General features: G+C 41.0%; 1 protein-coding gene across 2 annotated transcripts; it reads right to left on the bottom strand.

Annotated features, from left to right (window-relative positions):
• Window positions 1-514: 514 nt before the first annotated feature.
• pgap1 (post-GPI attachment to proteins inositol deacylase 1) lies at window positions 515-20167 on the bottom strand. 2 transcript variants are annotated; one of them, XR_014532882.1, is made up of 26 exons: window positions 19929-20167; window positions 17331-17484; window positions 16908-17083; window positions 16218-16389; window positions 15975-16135; window positions 15749-15801; window positions 15551-15617; window positions 15372-15477; window positions 15200-15258; window positions 14397-14480; window positions 14204-14253; window positions 13386-13437; window positions 12585-12662; window positions 11866-11941; window positions 10605-10678; window positions 10335-10386; window positions 10181-10247; window positions 9998-10103; window positions 9652-9690; window positions 9344-9532; window positions 7227-7453; window positions 7016-7151; window positions 6870-6920; window positions 6250-6661; window positions 6056-6160; window positions 515-5510 (listed from the first exon to the last, which is right to left on the bottom strand). XR_014532882.1 is itself a non-coding variant. In XM_083537721.1 (26 exons), exons 1-26 carry the CDS (start codon window positions 20058-20060, stop codon window positions 5369-5371), a joined length of 2823 nt encoding a protein of 940 aa, XP_083393847.1. In that variant the 5' UTR covers window positions 20061-20166; the 3' UTR covers window positions 515-5368. The 2 variants fall into 2 exon arrangements, 1 of the variants encoding a protein (XP_083393847.1); XM_083537721.1 differs by having other exon boundaries at window positions 6250-6464; window positions 19929-20166.
• Between the last annotated feature and the right edge of the window lie 96 nt (window positions 20168-20263).

Genomic DNA, 20263 nt, shown 5'->3' with positions numbered 1-20263 from the left:
TATTTTCAACATTAACAATTGATACTGGAAATGTTTAATATTCAAGATTGTCCATTTGGCTTCAACGACAGCTTGGAGACAACTCATGATATTCTCTCATCAGATTGGCGTCTCAAGAAATGGTTTTTAGGTCACGGATGAGCCTCATCAAGAAGACAGTCCATTAATACTTTAAGAAATGACAGGCAGTCTAAAAAATCTCAAAAAACCTTTAAACGTTTTCCCATCCAGGTTCTCACAAGGACCGTGTCCACTTGACCAATTTTAGCTGCGTAATTAATGGCGATTTTAAATTTTTTTTTTTATATTATTAGTTGCCACATTTTCATGTCAAAACAGAAATCGTTATAAACTGCCTTTATAGAGATTATGCTTTTTCTAAACTTAGCTGAACAACAAAGAACACCACTATTACTAGCATTAGCAGCACTAAGTAGGGAAAAAAAGATGGACAACCAGACATCAATTTTCCAGAATCTTTAATCGGGTTCAAGAATCGAACAAACTCCTCATAAAACTCATTACTCAGCGTTTTATTTCAGAAACCATCCACACACATTTCATTTAAACATAAGTGTAACATATATATATATTTAAAAAAACCCACACAATTAAAAGCCACCAAACAGCTTCAGAACACAACTTAGAATAAGATCCTGAGAATGAAGAACGTTCGCTTCGTCACTCGACCTTGGCAACAATCGGCTTGCGCTTTTAATTCATTTTTATTTGTATAGCGCTTTTAATTACGTATATTAGATCTGGAACCTCCCCCCCCCAAACATTGACTTCTGACAATATACACACTTTTTTTTGTTGACGCCCCCTAAAACTGCCCATTTTTAAACATCCAGATTTCCTTGACAAGAAAACCATAAATATTGTCACCAGCAGCATTTACACCATCACACCAATTAACAATGGTTTATTACATGTTCTTGGCTAATAACATTAAATTAAATGTTTGGTCATTGCAGTAAGACACAAAAATAACCACAAGTTCAAGCGTAGAGCTTTTCCTTTCAAGCGGACCAACATAATAATCCTATCATAGTTAGCTTTCGGTCCTTTAGAATATTGCGCAACACTGGTCTGTTAGACCGAAAAGATTTCCATCGAACACGCCGTCAAAATTGTTCATTCACATCCTGTAAACATAAAGCTTTAAACAAGGTGTATGAGGCGACCTCATTCAAGACCTCGTTTCCAATATCAAGCTTATAAAATAATAAAGTGTGGCAAAAAAACAAAAAAAAAAGAAAAACAGGAAAAAATAAACCAAATTAGACACTATAACTGAATACCTATGACGTGTTTTAGTGCCTCGTAAAAATAAATAAAATAAATAAAACTAGGATACAATCGTTGCAATATGAGAATAAAGTCGCAATTGCGAAAATAAAGTCGTAGCAATACGAGAATAATGTCGTAGCAGCACTGGTCAAATCTGGCGCAACAATTTTTTTTTACCATAGAGGGCGCCATTTCTCAAATGCAGCTTAAAATTGATGACCCAGAATAGTTCGCTATGCAAACAGAATAAATTCAAGCATCAGCAGCCACTTTTAATTAAAAGTCCGTGCGACGACGCGCCTAATGTCGTGCACTTTACCTTTATTCTCGTAGTGCTACGTCTTTATTCTCGTAATCTTACTGTTTATTTTAAGTGCCACTAAACACCGTTGTACAACTCTCTATAGGCACTAATAACTTCCACTTTCGCTTGCCGTTTTATTTCAAGACTTAAAGTCTTAACCTTAAACTCTTTCTATTGCTTGTTGTTTGTAAGGTGAAGAGTTAAAGCTACACCGGTGTAAAAAAGGCAAGGTTTGCTCTGTGAAAAAAAATGGTGTTAGGTCGAAATCTAGTAAATCTAGAAATCTAGAAATTTAGTGTAAATTGAAAAATCCAATGTCATTTGAGGGTCAATACTTATTTATATTACATTTACAGTGTTTGGGAAATGCACTCATCCAGAGCAACTCGCATCTAAGCTGAGCAGTGGGGGTTAAGGCTTTGCTCAGGGGCCCAGCAGGGGGCAGATGGGTGTGGCTGGGATTTGAACTCACGACCTTTAGAAGTTCAAAGTCTTAACAATTAGTGCAGATTTTTAGAGTAACAGTTCGACTTTTACGGAGCTGATTAGCCGAGACACGTCTGGGTAGGTTTGGGCGATATAGCTAAAAATAAAAATCTCCATGATTTTTTACTTATTCACAATTAAGATTTTATTTCTTTATGTAGTCAACTTTAAACATTACTACAACAACGTGACTGAAGTACAGTCTCTTTATTAATAATTAGAAAATTAGGTTATGGAACATTTTAGTAGCCATGCACATAAATAGTCAACATGTTGTAAATAAATGTAAAAAATCTAAAGATTTAAACGAAATACGAAAGCAAATATTGTGCAATTTTAATTTAGCATTAAATATTTTCCGCTGTGTCTTTTTTACGCAAATGCTGGAATAAATTAATCAAATTTGTTATTTAAAAAAATCATCAAATTTTAGCATATTTTGCATTTGACAAAAGTTTGTTCATCGCCGGACCTCTCGAATCCGAACCATTTCCAAACCACAAAGAAAATGTTACTACCTTTCTTTGGAATAAGGTCACCCTGACGTGAGGAAGAGCGCCCTCATGTGGCCGGAGACAATATTGTCTCTTGACTATTCTGCCATTGGTGCAATGACAATGTATCTGATTGAATGCGTGCGGCAACATTTTTGTTACAAATCGCGATACCGCGGTTTAAGATCAAATAAAATCATCTAACGTAATTTAAAATTAATTGTCCAATTTTCTTTTTTTAAAGATCAGTTTTACGAATGAAATAAGGTAAAATTTTGATCATTTTCTTCTCCACCACTAAACAAACTGTCACTTTTGGCCATAGTCTGGCCCAATGACGTAGAAATAGTTCGCAATCACGGCATGTCACAGTGTACACCATTAGAAATTTTTTTTTTTACAAATTTCCAGATTGATAGAAAACCCTCCCTAGAAAAAAGAACCTGCTTGCATTAAGATTTACAACACACGGAAGAAGAAACCACACAGCAACACTGATTAGCATTTAGACCCTAAACACAAAAAAGAAAATAGGTACAGTCACAGTGAAGGAAAACACACCAGCACATCCCTCGTTCCTCAGAGGAGTGTGTTTGTTTGAGAGCTTGGTCCTAACTGAGAAATTCCCATTTCTATGAGAATGGAGTGTTGGATTGAAATCGTAAGCGCTGTTCAGATTAACAATCGTCGTTCTGTTTTTGAACAGGGCATGCAGAAAGGCACTGGATCTCGGCGTGATCGGACAAGCGGGACGATTTAGGCGTGTGCTAATTCTAAGCCCAGGGAGACAGCGGAGATCCTGCACAGAGCGCCAGCCCACGCTGTCTAGAGTGTAACCCAGGGAAAACGAGTGTTGCCGAGAGCACTATGGAAAAAGGTTGACTACGGTCGCATCGCTTTGTACATGTCAAATGGCTTTTGACTTTAACGCGTGCACATACGAGGTGGTATCAAAAAGTTTTTTAAACTAGCCTGCCACAGATCCAGTTACTTTCGACGACTGTCCTCCCTCGGACGCCATAAAACCTGAAAGTAGAACTCGCTATTGAAAGTGTGGTCCCTGGGGACGAATTCTCGATGCACAATTTCACGAATGTCAAAAAAGACGATGAGCATCCATTTCGTCGAGCTGCGAGCTGCGTGAAGATGATTCCACGGTGAAGACTGTTGCTTGATCCTTGGGTCATCCACAGCATGCTGACAGTTTTTGGTAGACTTCGACGCAGTGTTTCTTCTGTACCTAAGTCAGCAGCCTGTGGACGAACTCGGCAGCTAGACGGTGCATATTCATACCACACGTGAGAAGAGGATCGCCTGGACTGTTTCGTATGACACAACGATAATAGCAGCAATGTGGTGGATTGTTCTCCGATGATCATCATGCACAAGTTTCCTAATGGTTTGCGGGGGTTGAGCTCCTTGTAGGTCTTCCTGATCTCTTTTTGACGTTCTTTGGCTCTTGAAGTGAGCGTGAGACTCAAAACACCTTAAACGACTCAACGCAGCATTGATGTAAACTTGCAGAATCATGTCATACGCACAATTTCACGTTTGCACTTTGTTCAAACTTGCTGTTCATGATGAAATCGCAGACGTTTTAACGCAGATGGTCAGAATAGTGCCAGTTGCACAGATCCACACACTGTTGGCACACTGACTTATGAAGGTCGGTGCTCCCTGTGACTGAGCGTGCAGCCTTTGCGGTGCCACCTGTTGGTGTGTTACAAAACTAGCCTTGAAATCTTTGATACCACCTCGTACAAAGACATTCATGATCTCAAAAAAAAAAGGTCCTGCCCATCAACAATATAAAGGACCTTTCATTAGCAAATAAATACCATACACGTGTGTGCAATTTTAGGTCAATTTTTAAAAATGAAATTAAGTAAAAAAAAAACCCCTAAAAAAAACAACCTTGCACTGCATTGGAAATAGGAAAAGGACGGTTATGTAGGCTATAAAAGATGTCAATAGTTTTCTCAATTCACCCCAAAACAGATTTCCTCAACATGCATTTGTTCTCAGTAGAAGATGTTCCTAAAGTAACATTAAGAGGGTCTTAACCACACATTTAAGGCTGCAGGAAGAAAAAACTGGATGCACAAGCGATTTACGTTATTTTGCAAGACAGGACACAGCAGCGTAGGCTAAAATTGACCCGAAAACAGATGTGTGTATGTGCTTGAAAAGTAAACATAAAATAGGTTGAATCTTGTCGTCTGCCTCCTATTTCCTTCTCCTATGAGCCTTTGAAAACTCATTTCATTGCTTGTTAATTGAGCCGGAACTCCAGAGCAAACCTTTGGACATCACATCTTGGTTCATAAGGCTCATAAGGCTCATAATCTGAGGTGAAATTGGAGAAATGTTCACACAAAAACATCCATGTTAAAAAAAGACCATGACACTGCAGGATTCGACGGTTGTTGTGCTTGTCGTGAACAAAATCCGCATTTTAGAGGGTCCAGTTCTTAAGAACGCAGAGCCACCGAGTGGTACGACACTCTTAGCGCGCAAATATTCACAAATAATGCACATACTTGACCCGAAAAATTGATTTAAGGCTGGGCACGCAAACAAAAAAGCAAAGGAACACAAAGGCAGAAGAAGCAGGCCGAGCCCAGTGCTGGTCGACAAGGTACACACACAGCATGACTCTCTTACGGGACTCGGATACCCTGTTCGGCAGCGTGATGTCACATGACCGACGACACGATTTTACAATCCACTGGAACACCTCCGTTGTGAGGACAAGGCTGTTTCGGTCTGGCACGAAGAGCTGAGACGAGGGTCAAAGGTAGCAGGAAGCCGCCAGCAGCGTCAGAGCAGCGGACAGGAAGTAAGTGACCCGATAGAGATGAAGGGTGGAAAAGGTCAACATGGCAACACTGAGAGGGAGCAGGACGCATACGGTGGCCTGCCGGATCAGCTTACTGCAGGAGATTTGAAAAGACGTGTCCAGACACACAATAAATAACACACTTTCAACACATGCGTTACAAGGACCCCAAAAAAGGTTCCAGAAACGATGTAATGGGGTCCTGAAATTTTCAGTTGTCTTATAAATCAACGCAGGAAGTGTCGGCCAGTTCAAAACAGTTGTTACGCTTTTTCATAAATGGGTTTTACGTATTGCGTTTTGTTTCCGGTAGAATTTGCACAAAAAACGCGCAAAAATGCACAAGGTAATTTTATGAGTTTAATATGGTGCAGCTGTGGCTCCAGTGAAAGGAGACATGTGGTCAATGGGTTTTTAGCTTTATTGATGACATTCATCTGCAGCTGTTATACTGTGTTTCTCTATAATATTGATGGTTTCTACAGCTGTGGCATCATAACGATGGTATTAAGAGGTGGATTGACAGGACACCACTAAAGGCACCACTGCTTTTCTCGCAACTGGAAATAATTTTCCATATTTTTCGAAAGTTTTATACAAATCTGAAATTGAGACTGTGGTCAGGAAATCCTTACTTACCTGTGGTAAAGAGTGAGCGTATTGCAATTCACAACTAACACAGAGGAGATGAGCAGAGGCAAAGTGTGGGGCCAGAATGGGTCTGGATCGAGATGAGCTGAAAACCTGGGGGGTATAGAGAATAAGACTGTCATTTACGAAAATTAAGAATTTGCAGGTTTTTTGGCTGTGGGATCAGTGTATGAGAAAACCACCTGAAGTTCCGGCTCCAGTAGATGAGCGAGGGTGCCCCGAGCATCACCGGTAGCGTCAGCAATGCAGACACGGTCAAGTGAAGCTGCAGGTCGTCTCGGACCTCCTGCAGTGCGGACTCCGAGAGCAGTGAGGTGCCATTACAATCGTTGTGCCTCCTCTGGCTTTCGTTTGCCCTGTAGCCGTTTTCAGGGTTCTGCTGCATGCTTTGGGGTGCCTGGTCAGAAGGTGGTTAATAATAAATAATAATAATTATGCTTAGAGAAGTTCACTAAACAAAATAAGGGACACTTGGAAGAGAATAGAATGGAATTCATTCAGAGGGGCGATCAAAAAAAAAAAAAAAAAGGAACTAAAAAACACACATCAGCCTCCCTCGAAGCCTATTTTAGCCACACAAATAAGTTTGGAGATCTAAAAAAAAAAAATAATAATCAATCAGCTATAGAGCAGAGCTGTATAACAAAGCATAAGAGCACTGTATCCATACGAGGGCAAACGACTCCATAACGTTACACAAGATCGCATGTGCAAAAGTATTGGAACAGAATAAGCACAAAATATACACAACCACACTCCAAAATCACAATTGTGAATAAAAATCATGATTTCCAGCACTTACTAGGTTCAGCATGTGGCGCAAAGACCTTTCGGTCATCTGTAATCGGAGGACCTTTAAGATAAGACGATAAAAAGAGATTTAAACATATAGAAACATAAAACAAACCAATGCAGCACCGCTTGGAAACGTTCTGCAGCTCCACTTACCCGGTAGAGGTGGAGCAAAAAACCGGCGGTGACTGACAGGGCTCCGCAGGTGACTCCGCCCAGCGTGGTCAGACCGAGGATGAGGAGGATCTGAGTGGGAAGTTGAAGTGTACCACAGTGGCGAGAGACTGAAGGTCTGCAGCAGAAATACGACAATTCAGTTTCTCGGACAGAACACAAACAATGGGCTTCAGAATTGTTGGGTTTGTACCTGTGCAGTGGAGCCAAGAGGAAAGACAGGACACGTAAAGACTTGCTGAGGATAGCACTTCCCCAAAATGCCACGGCAGCACCCAGAATGCACAGCAGAGGTGAAACAAGGCGGGGCCAGTCATGCCCAGGCCCGGCTACATCATGTGAAAGGTCTCCGAACGGGGTTAGAGGCAAGAAGTCTACTGCGGGGAGCCCTAGGGCAGACCAGCTTTCCTGGAACCAGCCCTGTCTGAGAGAGAGACAGACAGAATTTGTTGATTGAATATTAATGTAACATTTATTTATTGGTTGAACACATATGCATTTATATATTAAGGCTCTGGGTTGCTGATAGGAAGGTTGGCGGTTCAAGAACCATTATCGCCAAGCTGCCACTTTTGGGGCAACCCACCGTAACCCACTGTGCTTCAGGGGTGCTGTATCATGGTTGACCCTCGCTTCCTAACATCGCTGAGATATATAGAAAAATAATTTAATATACGTGTGTGTATGTGTTCATTCCCAGTCTTATTACTGCCCTGCTACCAATGAACCCACTTAGTTGTAAAATGTTCCTCAAGATGGTTCGCCTTTTATTGCCATTGCCATTTGATATGTTTTCTATGTTCTACCGTAAAGAAAATATGGGGTTTTACCAACATTTTATACAGAGTCCCAACTTTATATTAGAGGTCAACCAATTTAAAGGTTTTGCCGATCAATCGGCAGTGATAGTTGATTGCTAAAACTATTGTGGTATTGTATGAGGAAGTCTGTTGTGACAGAAAAGTAGGTGAGAGTGGTGCAGGACATGTATGAGGACAGTGTGACAGCAGTAAAGTAGGAACGACAGAATGGTTCAAGGTGGAGGTTGGACTGCATCAAGGATCAGCTCTAGAGAAGATTGATAGCAGGAGTGATTTGTGATAGAAGAGTGTCTGCGAGAGTGAAAGGGAAAGTTTATAGGACTATGGTGAGACCTGAGATGTTGTATGCATTGGCATTGACTAAAAGACAGGAGGTGGAGCTGGAGGAAGCAGAGCTAAAGCTGTTGAGATTTTCATTGGGAGTGATGACGATGGACAGGATTAGGAATTAGTTTATTAGAGGGACAGCACATGTAAGACATTTTGGGGAAAAAGTGAGAGAGGAGCGATTGAGATGGTTTGGACATGTGGTATACAGTGGTACCCCGGAACTCACAGGGGTCACGTTTTAAGACCCCTGCAGGTTCAGCAAATCCGCAAATTCTATCGTACGAGCACCCCATCATCCCAGAAGGAGCCTCTCCTGAAGCTGGCTCACAAGAAAGCAGTCTTCTGAAAACAACCTGTACAAGAGCATGAATTACTGGAACCATATCCTGTGGTCTGATGAGGCTAAGATAAACTTGTTTGGCTCAGATAGTGTCCAGCATGTGTGGCGACGCCCTGGTGGGGAGAACCAAAAAAAACTGTGTCTTGCCTACAGTCAAGCATGGTGGTGGCAACATCATGGTCTGGGGCTGCATGAGTGCTGCTGGTACTGGGGAGCTGCTTGATTCATGAGCGAAACATAAATTCCAACATGCACTGTGACATTCTGAAGCAGAACATGATGCCCTCATGAGTTCCCTTTGGAAACTGGGCTGAAATGCGTTTTTTCAACATAACGACCCCAAACACACCACCAAGATGACAACTGCCTTGCTGAAGGTGATGGAGTGGGCAAGTATGTCTCCAGACCTCAACCCTATTGAGCACCTGTGGGGCCTCCTCAAGCGGAAGGTGGACAAGTGCCATGTGTATAACATCCAGAAGCTCCGTGATGTCATTATGGAGGAGTGGAAGGGGATCCCAGCAACAACCTGTGCAGCTCTGGTGAATTCCATGCCCAGGAGGATTAAAGCAGTGCGAGATAACAGTTGTGATCCACAAAATATTGACACAGTTTTGGCATGATCACTCAGGGTGTACTCACTTGTGTTGCTGGTTATTTAGACAATATTGTCTGGCTGTTGAGTTATTTTCAGAGGACAGTAAATCTCATAGTAAATCTATAGTATTGTCCCTTGAGAACACATAATAAAATGGTTGCTAAAATGTAAGGGGTTTACTCACTTTTGTGAGATACTGTGCATGTGAGCAGTAAAGAAACTTGCCTGAGGAATAGGTGCAGCAGCAAGACAGGAGGCTCTAGTTTATGTAGCTGCACACTTTTTGCTACAGCGTCTCTCACGTTCGCAGGTCGTCCCGTTCGCAGTACAGAATGCAGCTGACCCTTCAGAGCGAGCAACAGCGCCACAGCCACGTACACCGGCATTGCGGGTCCGCAGAAACGCAGGATCTGAGGGAAACAGACATTACCTCGAATATCAATATAATTAGTTTTGGTTAATCATGGAATCATTTACGTTTTCTGAAACTGAGAATGTGAACTGGAAGCTTGGAAGAAAAGATTGGTACCTGTCCAAGCACTTTAGGGAAGGAGCTGTGCACTGAGATCTGCGAAATCAAACATTGTGTGAGTTGATCACTAAACTAATGGGTGGGGAAAAAAAAACACCAGGGGGCATTTGCAGTGCTGTGAAAGAATATGTGCTCTTTTCCTGATTATTATTATTGATTTATGTTTGCATATTTGTCACACTGAAATGATTCAGATCAAAGATTACACAACCTGAGTAAATGCAAAAAGCTGGTTTTAAAATGATTCTTCAATTTATTAAGCGACAAAGCTGCCCAAACCTACGTGAAAAAATAAAGGCTGATCTGAATATGCAAAAAAAAAAACCTATTTTCGGGACATCACCTTGTACTGGCAGTTGGGGGCAGTGTGGAGCTCTAAGAGGGCACTTGAGGTATTGTCTTGGCGGCTTGTATGCAGCATGCCACTGATCTCTGTGACCGAAGGAATGCTGGAAATCAACGGACATCCATAATTATTGGAACATCGATACCAGAACAAGCGAGATCACTAGGTTTGCTCTAATACCCTGCCGTGACGAAAGAATCTTCTCGAAACCATGGCACCTTCAATCTGAAGACACTGGGCAGTCTTTCTATAGGGGGAAAAAAACAATTAGTAAACAGATGTTTACAGTATTATGTTTGGGATGTCAAATGGAACGTTCCGTTAATCAGTTTACCTTTCGGGGTCTTGCATTGGCTGCTCACGGTGATTATAAAGGCCTGATAAACCTGTTGGTTGGTGAACATGGAGCAGATGAAATACTCTTACACAGTTAAAAAAAATTTTGTGTGGACCTAACCTTTCAAAATCTTTGAATGGTATGGAAACGCAAATATTTTTCCAGTTTTCCATGTTTACAGAATGAGTCATGGTCCAACAGAAAGCCAGTAGGGATTACGTAGTGTTTGAAAGTAAAGTAAAATACGTGCAGCACGGTGAGCTTTACCTGGTGAAAGTGCTGCAGTTGGAGTGTGTGTAGTAGCCTGGATGAGTTGATAGTGACCTCACTTACTGTCAATCCTGGCAAATAAAAAACTCACATTATTCCTATACAGTTAAACAGTAATTATTTAATTTAATAGAATTCAGTTTTATATGTATAGCACTTTTCAGAACTGGCGCAAAGCATCTTTACAGAGAAGAGATTAGTAGGTTATAAATAAAGTTTATCCCTCTCATTATGGAGAAACATTGAGAGGAACCAGACCTAGAAGGGAATCCATATTGGTGGCACCAAATGTCAATCCATTATAGTTCAATCATTTTTTAGATGATCAACCGTTGCCAGTGGCGAGGAAAAATTCCCTGAGATGGTATGAGGAAGAAACTCTGAGAGGAACCAGACTTAAAAAAAAAAAAACAAACCAAACCCATAATTCATCTGGGTGGCACTAAAGATTTTTGTAGTTCCATAGTTCCAAAAAGTATTATTTCCACTGGAGTTTCGGACTGTAAAGCTCATAGCTGACCTGAAACAGTTTCTGCACCCAAGCGTCCATCAGTAAACAGTTAATAACCCCAACAAATGATGAAACTATAATAGTTGGCGGTTCGGTGTCACCCCAGATGATGATGGATCTATCGTTCTACCTCAAGGAGTTTTTTCTTGCTAATGTTGCCACCGCCTCGCTCATTAGCATAAATCAGGGAACGGTTGATCACCTCAATAATGATAGCACTATAACAGATGGAGGTTTGGTGTCACCCAAATGAAGACGGGTTTCCTTTCGGAGTCCGGTTCCTCTCAAGGTTTGTTCCTCATCATGAAGTTTCTTCTCGCTGATTAGCATACACGAATGAACGGCTGATCACCTCAACAATGGCAGATAGGATGGATCCCATCCAAAGGGACGCCACCCCAAAAATGCTATTTTATAATAAATAAATTACATTTGAATTAAAAAATGTCATTATTTCAACACGAAACTCCATAAAAACAAATCCCTATAGGTTTTTTTGGTCTATCGTTCTATCCGCGAGAAACCAGGAAAATGAGCCAAACTAATTAATTGTAGCAAAAATGTAATTCCGCGGTAAACCAGGGGGGGGCGCCAGATTCGAAGCGCCGTAAATCGGAGAATTACTGTATTTAACCAAGTCGTGATATTTTTAGGTCTGAGGTAGGTCAAAAAGCCAGATATAGCAAACAGAGACTGATACGGTGATGCAGCAGTCATGGGAATGTGTGTATGGGAAATTGAGCTCACCAAAAGAAAGAACATGAGGGACAGGGAGAACGACGGTCAGGCTTTCATCTCTTTGCCACTCGCACTCCAATATAAACTGAAAAAAAAATTTGAATAGAACAAGTGTTACAGAAATAATAGCTGAAATAATACAGAGAATTATACAGAAAGACGGCGTTAAATATCCAAATATCGAAGTTTTTTATAATTAACATATTTGAAAGCTAATGCATTTGTTCGCACCAAAACATTTGAGTACAGGGCTTTCGGGTTTGGTGCACGTGTTCCGAAGAAAATCCTTTTAACGTGCGGAAGTTAAAAAAGTTCAAATCCGAGTTCCCTCATGAACATATTAAGTGTTGGACCGCAAGTTTGTTTGTATGTATGTGAGTGCAGTCACTGTTTTGTTTTTTGTTTTTATTACTATTATTATTATTACAATTGAAAACATACACAACAATGCCATTGGTACAAAAAAGAAACTAAAGCTAGCAAAGTGTCACTGTGGCTACACACGTCGTACCGGAAATATCTCTTAAAAGGAAAAAATCCTGACAATTCTGCATTTCGTGGAAGTAAATGAATGAAGGATGGAGGGAATAAAGACACAAAAGCGACAAGCAATTTTTTGTGTTTTGTATTTCTTCCCCTGAAACTGTAAAGAAATTGAAAAGAAACGTGAATTACAAACCGAATGTTGTGTTCCGTTACAACCCTTAGCTTTGTGGATGGTTGCGTACCTGTCGTGCATTGGTGTTTGAGGCATCGATGACCAGATGAGAGACCATCAACAGCTGACTTAGTTTCACAGTTAGAACCTAGAGAGAAAGAGAACAAAGAGTGAAGGTCACCTCGAGAGTAACGTAAAAGGTCGTCACAGTTAGTAGTTTTACAAACTACATTTGTACATTTTATAGCCAAAGCTCTGGAAATGTACATTCTATAAACTAGTAAAATATGTATTTATAAATGAAAACCGAAAAAACGGCTTCGAAAAATTTCAGCATCTGTAGGAACCTGCTATGATACCCACACTGGATTATCTGGACTGATTTAGGCTTGTTGTTCGGTGAAAGAACAATTCCTTGGTCTCTTGTTAACTCCTACTGGTTCAATTACCAACAAACCAGGAAGTGTGAAAGCTAATGCGCATTTTCTCAGAAATCCAATGCCAACCAACCACATCTGTCCACCTCGTAGTTCAGGATTCTTCCTCCTAGGTTCTGGAAAAAGATTTTCGTCTGCTTTTCTAGCTTTATTACTTCTCAAACAAATGTTTTAAGTGAACTCATGAACCAGTATCAGGAAACCGTCAGAAGACAAGTATCCATGTGAACTCGGAGCGAAGCTGTTATATTACATCCAGGTTGCTCACGAGTACCACAAACTCAAATAATAAGTCAAAGAATAATACGGCAGGAAGTTATAAATGTTATAAATAAAGAAATTTTTTATATTTTAGATTTCCATTTGTCTTTTTTTTTTTGGAATGAACACAATTGCAGCATTGGCCAACAACAACAAAAAAACCAATAAAATACCTTATAAGCTGGAAGAAGTTCTGTACTGAAGGACAAATCCACAGCTTGCACACTGACGAAGAAGAAAAAAAAAGTTCATTAATTGTAACAAATGATCAGCTCTAGTGTGTTCCTTCAGTGATGTGTTTATATTACAAACCATGTTTACGGTAAACCAATGGTTATGCGGTAATTAAAGCTAAATATTCGAAACGTCCTGCTATATTAAACCGAATTTATATTGGGTCTTGCGCCGCAGTGTTTGTATTTACCACCAAGCCTACTTTAATCAAAAGGTGCAGGCTATTTGTTGGTACCTTGAATAGTAAGGAATATATTAAGGGGCTGAACTTTCTCTTACAACACCTCAGTTATAAAACAGCCTCCCATTTAGTGTATAGGACACTGCCTTTCCATCTGCCCATCTCTCCTGAGGTACCAGTGACCAGTAACCTACCTCTTGATGGAGGTCTCTTCAATTGGAGACCACTCCATGCAGTTCTACATAAACATAATTAGATCCATGAAGTTCCTGAGCAACTCAGGAATGGAATTGGACTGGAATTTATATCAACAGTTTTGCATTTAAGCGCCAATCACACCTCAACAATGATAACGTTTTAATGAACGGACATTCGGCACCACCGTATGAGGACGGGTTCCAGTTTGAGTAAGGTTCTGCTCAAGGTTTGGACTTAATAGCTTTCGGTTTACCCTATAAGTAAGATATAAATTACAATTTGATAACCCCATTCTCTGTAAAGCTGCTTTTGGACAATGTCCATGGTTAAAAGCGCTGTACAATTAAAACTGAATTGAATGGACCTTCAATTGCTCACCACATAGAGCCGTTCATCAGGGTGCAGCCGAAGATCCAGCTGGACATTTCCTGTCAGACAGAAAAGAATGCCTGAAATGTTTTTTTTTTCATATCATTTTAATTATTACATTTTATTGAATTTCCTCAATTTGATGAATTTCTGGCAGAAAAGGTCCTCTCTACTACTCTACTAGCATTCAAACAATGCTCACCAGTTTGCTGTTGCGGCAGTAGAAATGGGTGTAGGCTTTCCTCCAGCTGGAAAGCGCAAACAGGAAGTACTGAACTCGGGTGTCCTGTGGGGTCAGGGATGAAAAGGCAAAAGGTGGAACATAAACCAATCGGGCAGAGTAACTACAAAGAACTGTATTTTCCAGACTTTAAGCCGCTACTTTTTTCCCACGCTTTGAACCCCACGGCTTAAACAACGAATCGGCTAATTTATGGATTTTTCAGGGGTGTTTCCCGGTTTCACAAACTTCAAGCCAAAAAACTGAGCCCCATAACATTAGACCAATGAAATTGCCGAACGGGTTCAGGTGAACCAATGAAACTCTTTATATTAAATCAGATGCGCTCCCACTGAATCGGGCCGCACCACATCATAAATATGGATGATGTTCCTCTGACGTTTGACCTGCCGCTCACTCGGACCGTCTACAGGAAATGCGAATCATTCGTCACGCTGAAAACAACCGGGCATGAAAACACACTTCACCTGTGATCTGAGCTGCACGGCATCGGGAGAAAAGCTTCACCGATGGTGATTTTTAAACACACGACGATGCCAAAAGATAAACTCTACTGTTAAGATACAAGCCGTGTAACAGACACTGTCTTTCGTTAAAGCCTGTGTAAAGTTCATTAGTTTCAGTGTAGACACCTGCGGCTTATAGACAGGTGCGGCGTATTTATGTTCAAAATAAAAATGTGGCAAATTCAGTGGGTGCGGCTTATATTTGGGTGCGTTTAATAGTCCGGAAATTACAGTAATAGAGTAGAGGATATGCATTACCTTGGGGGCGCTGTAGAATAGACGAAGTGTGTTCACTTCACTCCAGTCTTCCAGGCTGCCTAGATACATCCATTAGATAGACAGACAAATAAATATAAAAGACAGACAGACACTTTTTACTCGCTTTGTACTAAGAATCACTCAAACACATTTCATACACTCTTACACACACCTGAGAAGCTGACTGGTGTGTTGACTTGCTCGTTAGGAAGTCGTCCTGGGTGGCGAATGAAGTGATGATTCAGTATAGATGTCGTCTTTTCGGTATCGTTTGTGAACTGCAGAGCGACACACCATCAGTACAATCCTGAACGCAGACAGAATGGCGATAGAAGGCATTTCTGAACCCACCTGCCCAGTTTCAGGGTCGATGAGGTCAAAGAACGCTCGAACGGTAGCCAGCACCAGTTCCTTACACCTGAGAAAGAGGAAACCCAAACCCCCGATTTAGAACCGCCTCTTAATCTCCATTAAGTACTGTGTGTGAAAAACTCTAGACCTCCCCAGACAAACTTTCTAGTTGGACACTAATGTGAGTGAACTACGTACCACACGATGGATAGATGATCCGTAGACACCCATGTCCTGGGAACGGCAGTCACCTATGGAAATATAGGGCAAACCTCAACACCATGCCGTGTTCGTTATTACGCAGAGGCATGATGGGATGCCTGGACAGATCATAATCATAGGCTTTGTGTGATGTGGTCTTTGTCTTTCGGTCTCTTAGACCAGATTAAGAACGAAGGATAAAACGCAACAAACTCATCCTCACCACAACGGCCATCTTGTTCGGGTCATCTTCGGGGCAGGTCAAGGAGGTCAAGCCCGAGCGGACCTGATAGTCCCGATATCCGCCACCCATAGACAGGACAGTCACGTTGCGCAAATCATCAGCTCGGGCGATCCAGCGCCGTCGCACGGACGAGTAGAAATCTAAAGCAGAGACTGAAATGAATGAGCGGTGATATATAAACTCCATGACAACACTCACGTCAGGCTTTGCGAACTTCCCTACCGAGTATGAAGGGATCCAAGGAGAGAACAGGGGCCAGGTGAGGCGAGGCCTGGGTGAGGATGAGGATGACCAGGCGAGGGTTGAAGCGAGGGAGGGCGAACAGAGCTCTCGCGATCACACCGCCCATAGAGTGGCCCACCAACACGACACCGCTCGGAGGATCCGGGTGGTCCTGTTCAAGTCGGAAAAGAGGGTTTGTTTCATGATTGGTCGTACAGCCGAGAGAATATAAATTCAAAAATCCTAGGTGAGAACTTACCAGGAATTTATGGTAATTCATGAGAAATTTGAGGAAATGTATATAAACAGTATCATGTGCATGCAAAAAAAAAAAAAAAAAAAAAAAAAAAAAAAGTCATTTATGTAAACAAATTTATGCGAATACATTTATGTATTTAATAAATTTTGTGTGCAGAGGGTGTGGCCTAGTAAATGTGGGCCTTGCTCAAGGGCCAAGCAGTGGCACCCTGATGAAGTTGGGATTAGAACTCACAGCTTTTCTACGATTCTACATTGACCCTTTGCAGGGTTCCACTCCCTCAGACAACTTCATAAAAAAAGGATCCGTGATCTTCGGCTCTGGTGCAGCAAGAAAACCTTCTACCCAATGTTTAATTCCATTATCTGGTTACTTTATCTACTTCACTCTTCTCCTGTTCCATGTTTCTCCTCAACCCCTTTTTCACTGACCTTGTAAAGTTGCAGGATGACTTTGATGCTCTCATGGAGGAAGCGGGTTTGCCGGATCAGGCTTCCACCGTACAGGGCCACCAGCTCCTCGTTAAAATCGACGGTGAAGACGTTGAGGTGGATCCCTCCGTCCAACCCCTCGGCTTTTCTCAACGCCACCGAGCCCAGAGATCGAGCTGAAGGTTTCGGAATACAGAACAGCAAAGAGCTCTAGGATTATACAGTCCATGACTGAGAAGGTTCAAATCCCTTGAAATGGATCGGATTCCAGATCAGTTCTGATAGAAGACAAAACCAGCAATGTCTGCCTCACGTTAATTTTAAAAACAAGGTCACTACATCAACGATTACACCCTTGTTTCCGACAACTTCTGACCAATAAAATTTCAGGAATTCAACAGGTACAAGTACATGGTTCCTCACCTTGCTTGTAGCTGCCAGCGTTTCCAGGTAAGAAGAGTACAGGAGCACCGCTGAGTTTGAGATTCCGTGTTTCTTGAGCGTACACGCCTTCGCCGTACAGGTAGAGTCCATAGGCGGGGTACTGACGTGCCACACGCCGTGGGAGCTGGACACGCTATGCATACACGCCCACACACACACACTTTACTATATACACTGTTTTTCCAAAAGTATTGGGTCACCTGCCTTTTCCTGCTATATGTGGTTCTTTTCCAAACTGTTACCACAAATCTGGCGGCAAACAATTGTCTTTAGATGGCGCTATAATAAAAATTTTGCATTCACTTGAACTTGGAAACCCGAACCTGTTCCAGCATGGTGATTCCCCTGTGGACAAAGTGAGTTCCTTGAAGATCTGGTTTACATGCTTTGGAGAGGAAGATCTTGCTGCTATAGAGCTCTGATCTCATCCCTACTGAACACCTTTGGGATGAATGTGAACGCTGACTGCACCCCAGGTCTCCTCACCTACATCAGTACCTGCCTTTCGTAACACCCTTGTGGCTGATGAACACAAATATCCATAACACACTCCAAAATGTAGTGGAACCTCATCCTAGAAGAGTGGAGGGAATCATACGTGGAAATTAGGACTAAATGTTTAATGCACTGCTCAAAAATCACATACCGTACTTATGAGCAGGTGACCCAATACTTGTGGCAATATGGTGAATTTTTGCGATAACCAGGATGATTTTGACATTTTTGTTTATGCCATTTGGCAGACGCCAATACATTCCTCTAATTTTTTTTTACAAATGAGAAGCAATAGGGTTAAGGGCCTTGCTCGGGGGCCCAGATTTTGTCAATTTGTTTTCTGATTTGCTTATTTGTTTTTGGATTTGTTATTTTGTTTTCGTGTTTTGATGTTTTTCGTGTTTTGCTTTGTTGTTTTCATGTTTTGCTTTGATGTTTTCAGATCTGTTATTTTGTTTTCGTGTTTTAATGTTTTTCGTGTTTTGCTTTGTTGTTTTCATGTTTTGCTTTGATGTTTTCAGATCTGTTATTTTGTTTTCGTGTTTTGATGTTTTTCGTGTTTTGCTTTGTTGTTTTCATGTTTTGCTTTAAAGTTTTCGAATCTGTTAAGTTGTTTTGGTAATGTTGTTTTCTGATTTTTTCATATTGTTTTCTAATTGGTTATTTTTTTGCACTTCTCGACCAGTGAACTTAACCACTAAACTACCACTTCTCCAGCAATTTTTACCTCAAGGGATCTCTAATACATTATCAGCAATTATACAACTCCAATTAATTTTTTCTGGTTTTAACATAAAAGTTGCACATGCGTTTAGTCTTTGTAGACAAGTCTAATCATTTGAACCAAAATAGATTTAATCAAAAACTTGATAGTTCAACGTCTCATGTGTTTATTCCTGACGTGTTGAATCATGCCTATAGTATCGATCCTTTCTCTTTTTAGAATTATTTCTGTCTTTTTTTTCATAAAGGAATGAGCTCTAAGGCACATAATCTAAAACGAATAAATCAAGGTTTGACTTCGGTTGGCTGATACGACGTAACATCTCGATGAACGGAAATCTTGAGTCATGCTCTAAGAGAGGACATCGTTATGCACCGCCAGCCAAAAATATCATATTTAAAATTAATTATTAATCGTAAAGTGACTCCAAAGGGGCTGGAATATCTAATTAGATATAATTCAAGCACCGACCGTAGTGATGGTACTAAATAATATCTGAGTAACGTGATGTGACATTCTCCTAACATACACGGATTCATACACGTTAACGCAAATTCCTTTTAACGGCACAAATTTTATTAACGCACACCATTTTTATTAAGAACATAAATAAATAAATAGAAAAGAGGCGAAATTTAAAACCTTCAATGCAACACACATTTATTCACGACGTCCTGTCTTTACTCAGATATAAAAGAATAAATAACCTCCAACATAAAAATCACTTTTAATCATTTAACATTTGTTTTACCGATGCTCCAAGTCTCAAATCGAGCACCAAAATCCGCCATGATGCGCACATCCGGCAATTAAAACCGTCCGTGTGGAAACACAGCAAAAGTTCCATTTTGTGTTCTGATGATTTGCGTAATTTAAACATGATATCTATGCTAATGTTGATTACAGTATTTTTTTTTAAGTATTCATTTAAGGTGCGTTCAGAACAGATAAAAATGTGCGATTAAGTTGCGATTTAATATTTTAATCAATTGACATTGATTATATTATTATATTATATATATATTATTATTTAATGCCAAGATATTCAATATCTCATGATCAAATCTCAAGTCTGGCTTGCATAATAATATAATAATAACAACAAAAATAAGAAGAAGAAGAAAAAGAAGAATTATTTAAATATATATTATTTAAATATATATCAGAAATGCAACAGGTAGAAGGATTATTACTCCATTAGAAAACCAGGTTTTTGGGATAAAATCCGGAAATGGCAGCGTCTCAAACCGGGTCCTGAAGTCAACCTCGAAACATGTCACCACGGTCCAGTTCGACCCAACGTCCAACCCGGAAGTGTGCGCGCTTTGAGACCTGGCCAGTGATGAAGGGAAACTCACCCGGTACTCCGGATACTCGAACATGTAGGTCATGCTGCACCGGTTCTCCTCAAAGCCGAACAGCAGCTCCCGCAAGCCGGTCAGGAGCAGCCCGAGAGCCGCCGCGTAGAAGCCGTAGATCAGCGCCTTCATCCTGTCCGGCGGATCAGCGTGGGCACCTGGTCAACACTCCACCGGTGCTCCTCTCCATGTTTTTACACCCCCCATTGCAAAAAAAAAAAAAAAAAAAAAAGGATTCACACCCTTTTCGGACCAATAGGAGAAGCAGGAATGCGGAAATTACGTCACAACACGACGTCCCATCCCACATCTGTCCAGCCAATTAAAAAAAACCC

The sequence above is a fragment of the Silurus aristotelis genome (genome assembly GCF_946808225.1).
Source record: "Silurus aristotelis genome assembly, chromosome: 3".
NCBI lineage: Eukaryota > Metazoa > Chordata > Actinopteri > Siluriformes > Siluridae > Silurus > Silurus aristotelis.
Note: the sequence above shows the minus strand (reverse complement) of the source record. Positions and strands in the feature narration are given on the sequence as shown.

Coding starts and splice junctions, on each gene's coding strand:
- pgap1 (XM_083537721.1), bottom strand. CDS start 20,060: ATGAAGGCGCTGATCTACGGCTTCTACGCGGCGGCTCTCGGGCTGCTC. Junction 10,679..11,865: donor CCCTCATGTTCTTTCTTTTG/GTGAGCTCAATT, acceptor TTTATTTGCCAG/GATTGACAGTAAGTGAGGTC. Junction 5,511..6,055: donor ACGCTCACTCTTTACCACAG/GTAAGTAAGGAT, acceptor AATCTCCTGCAG/TAAGCTGATCCGGCAGGCCA.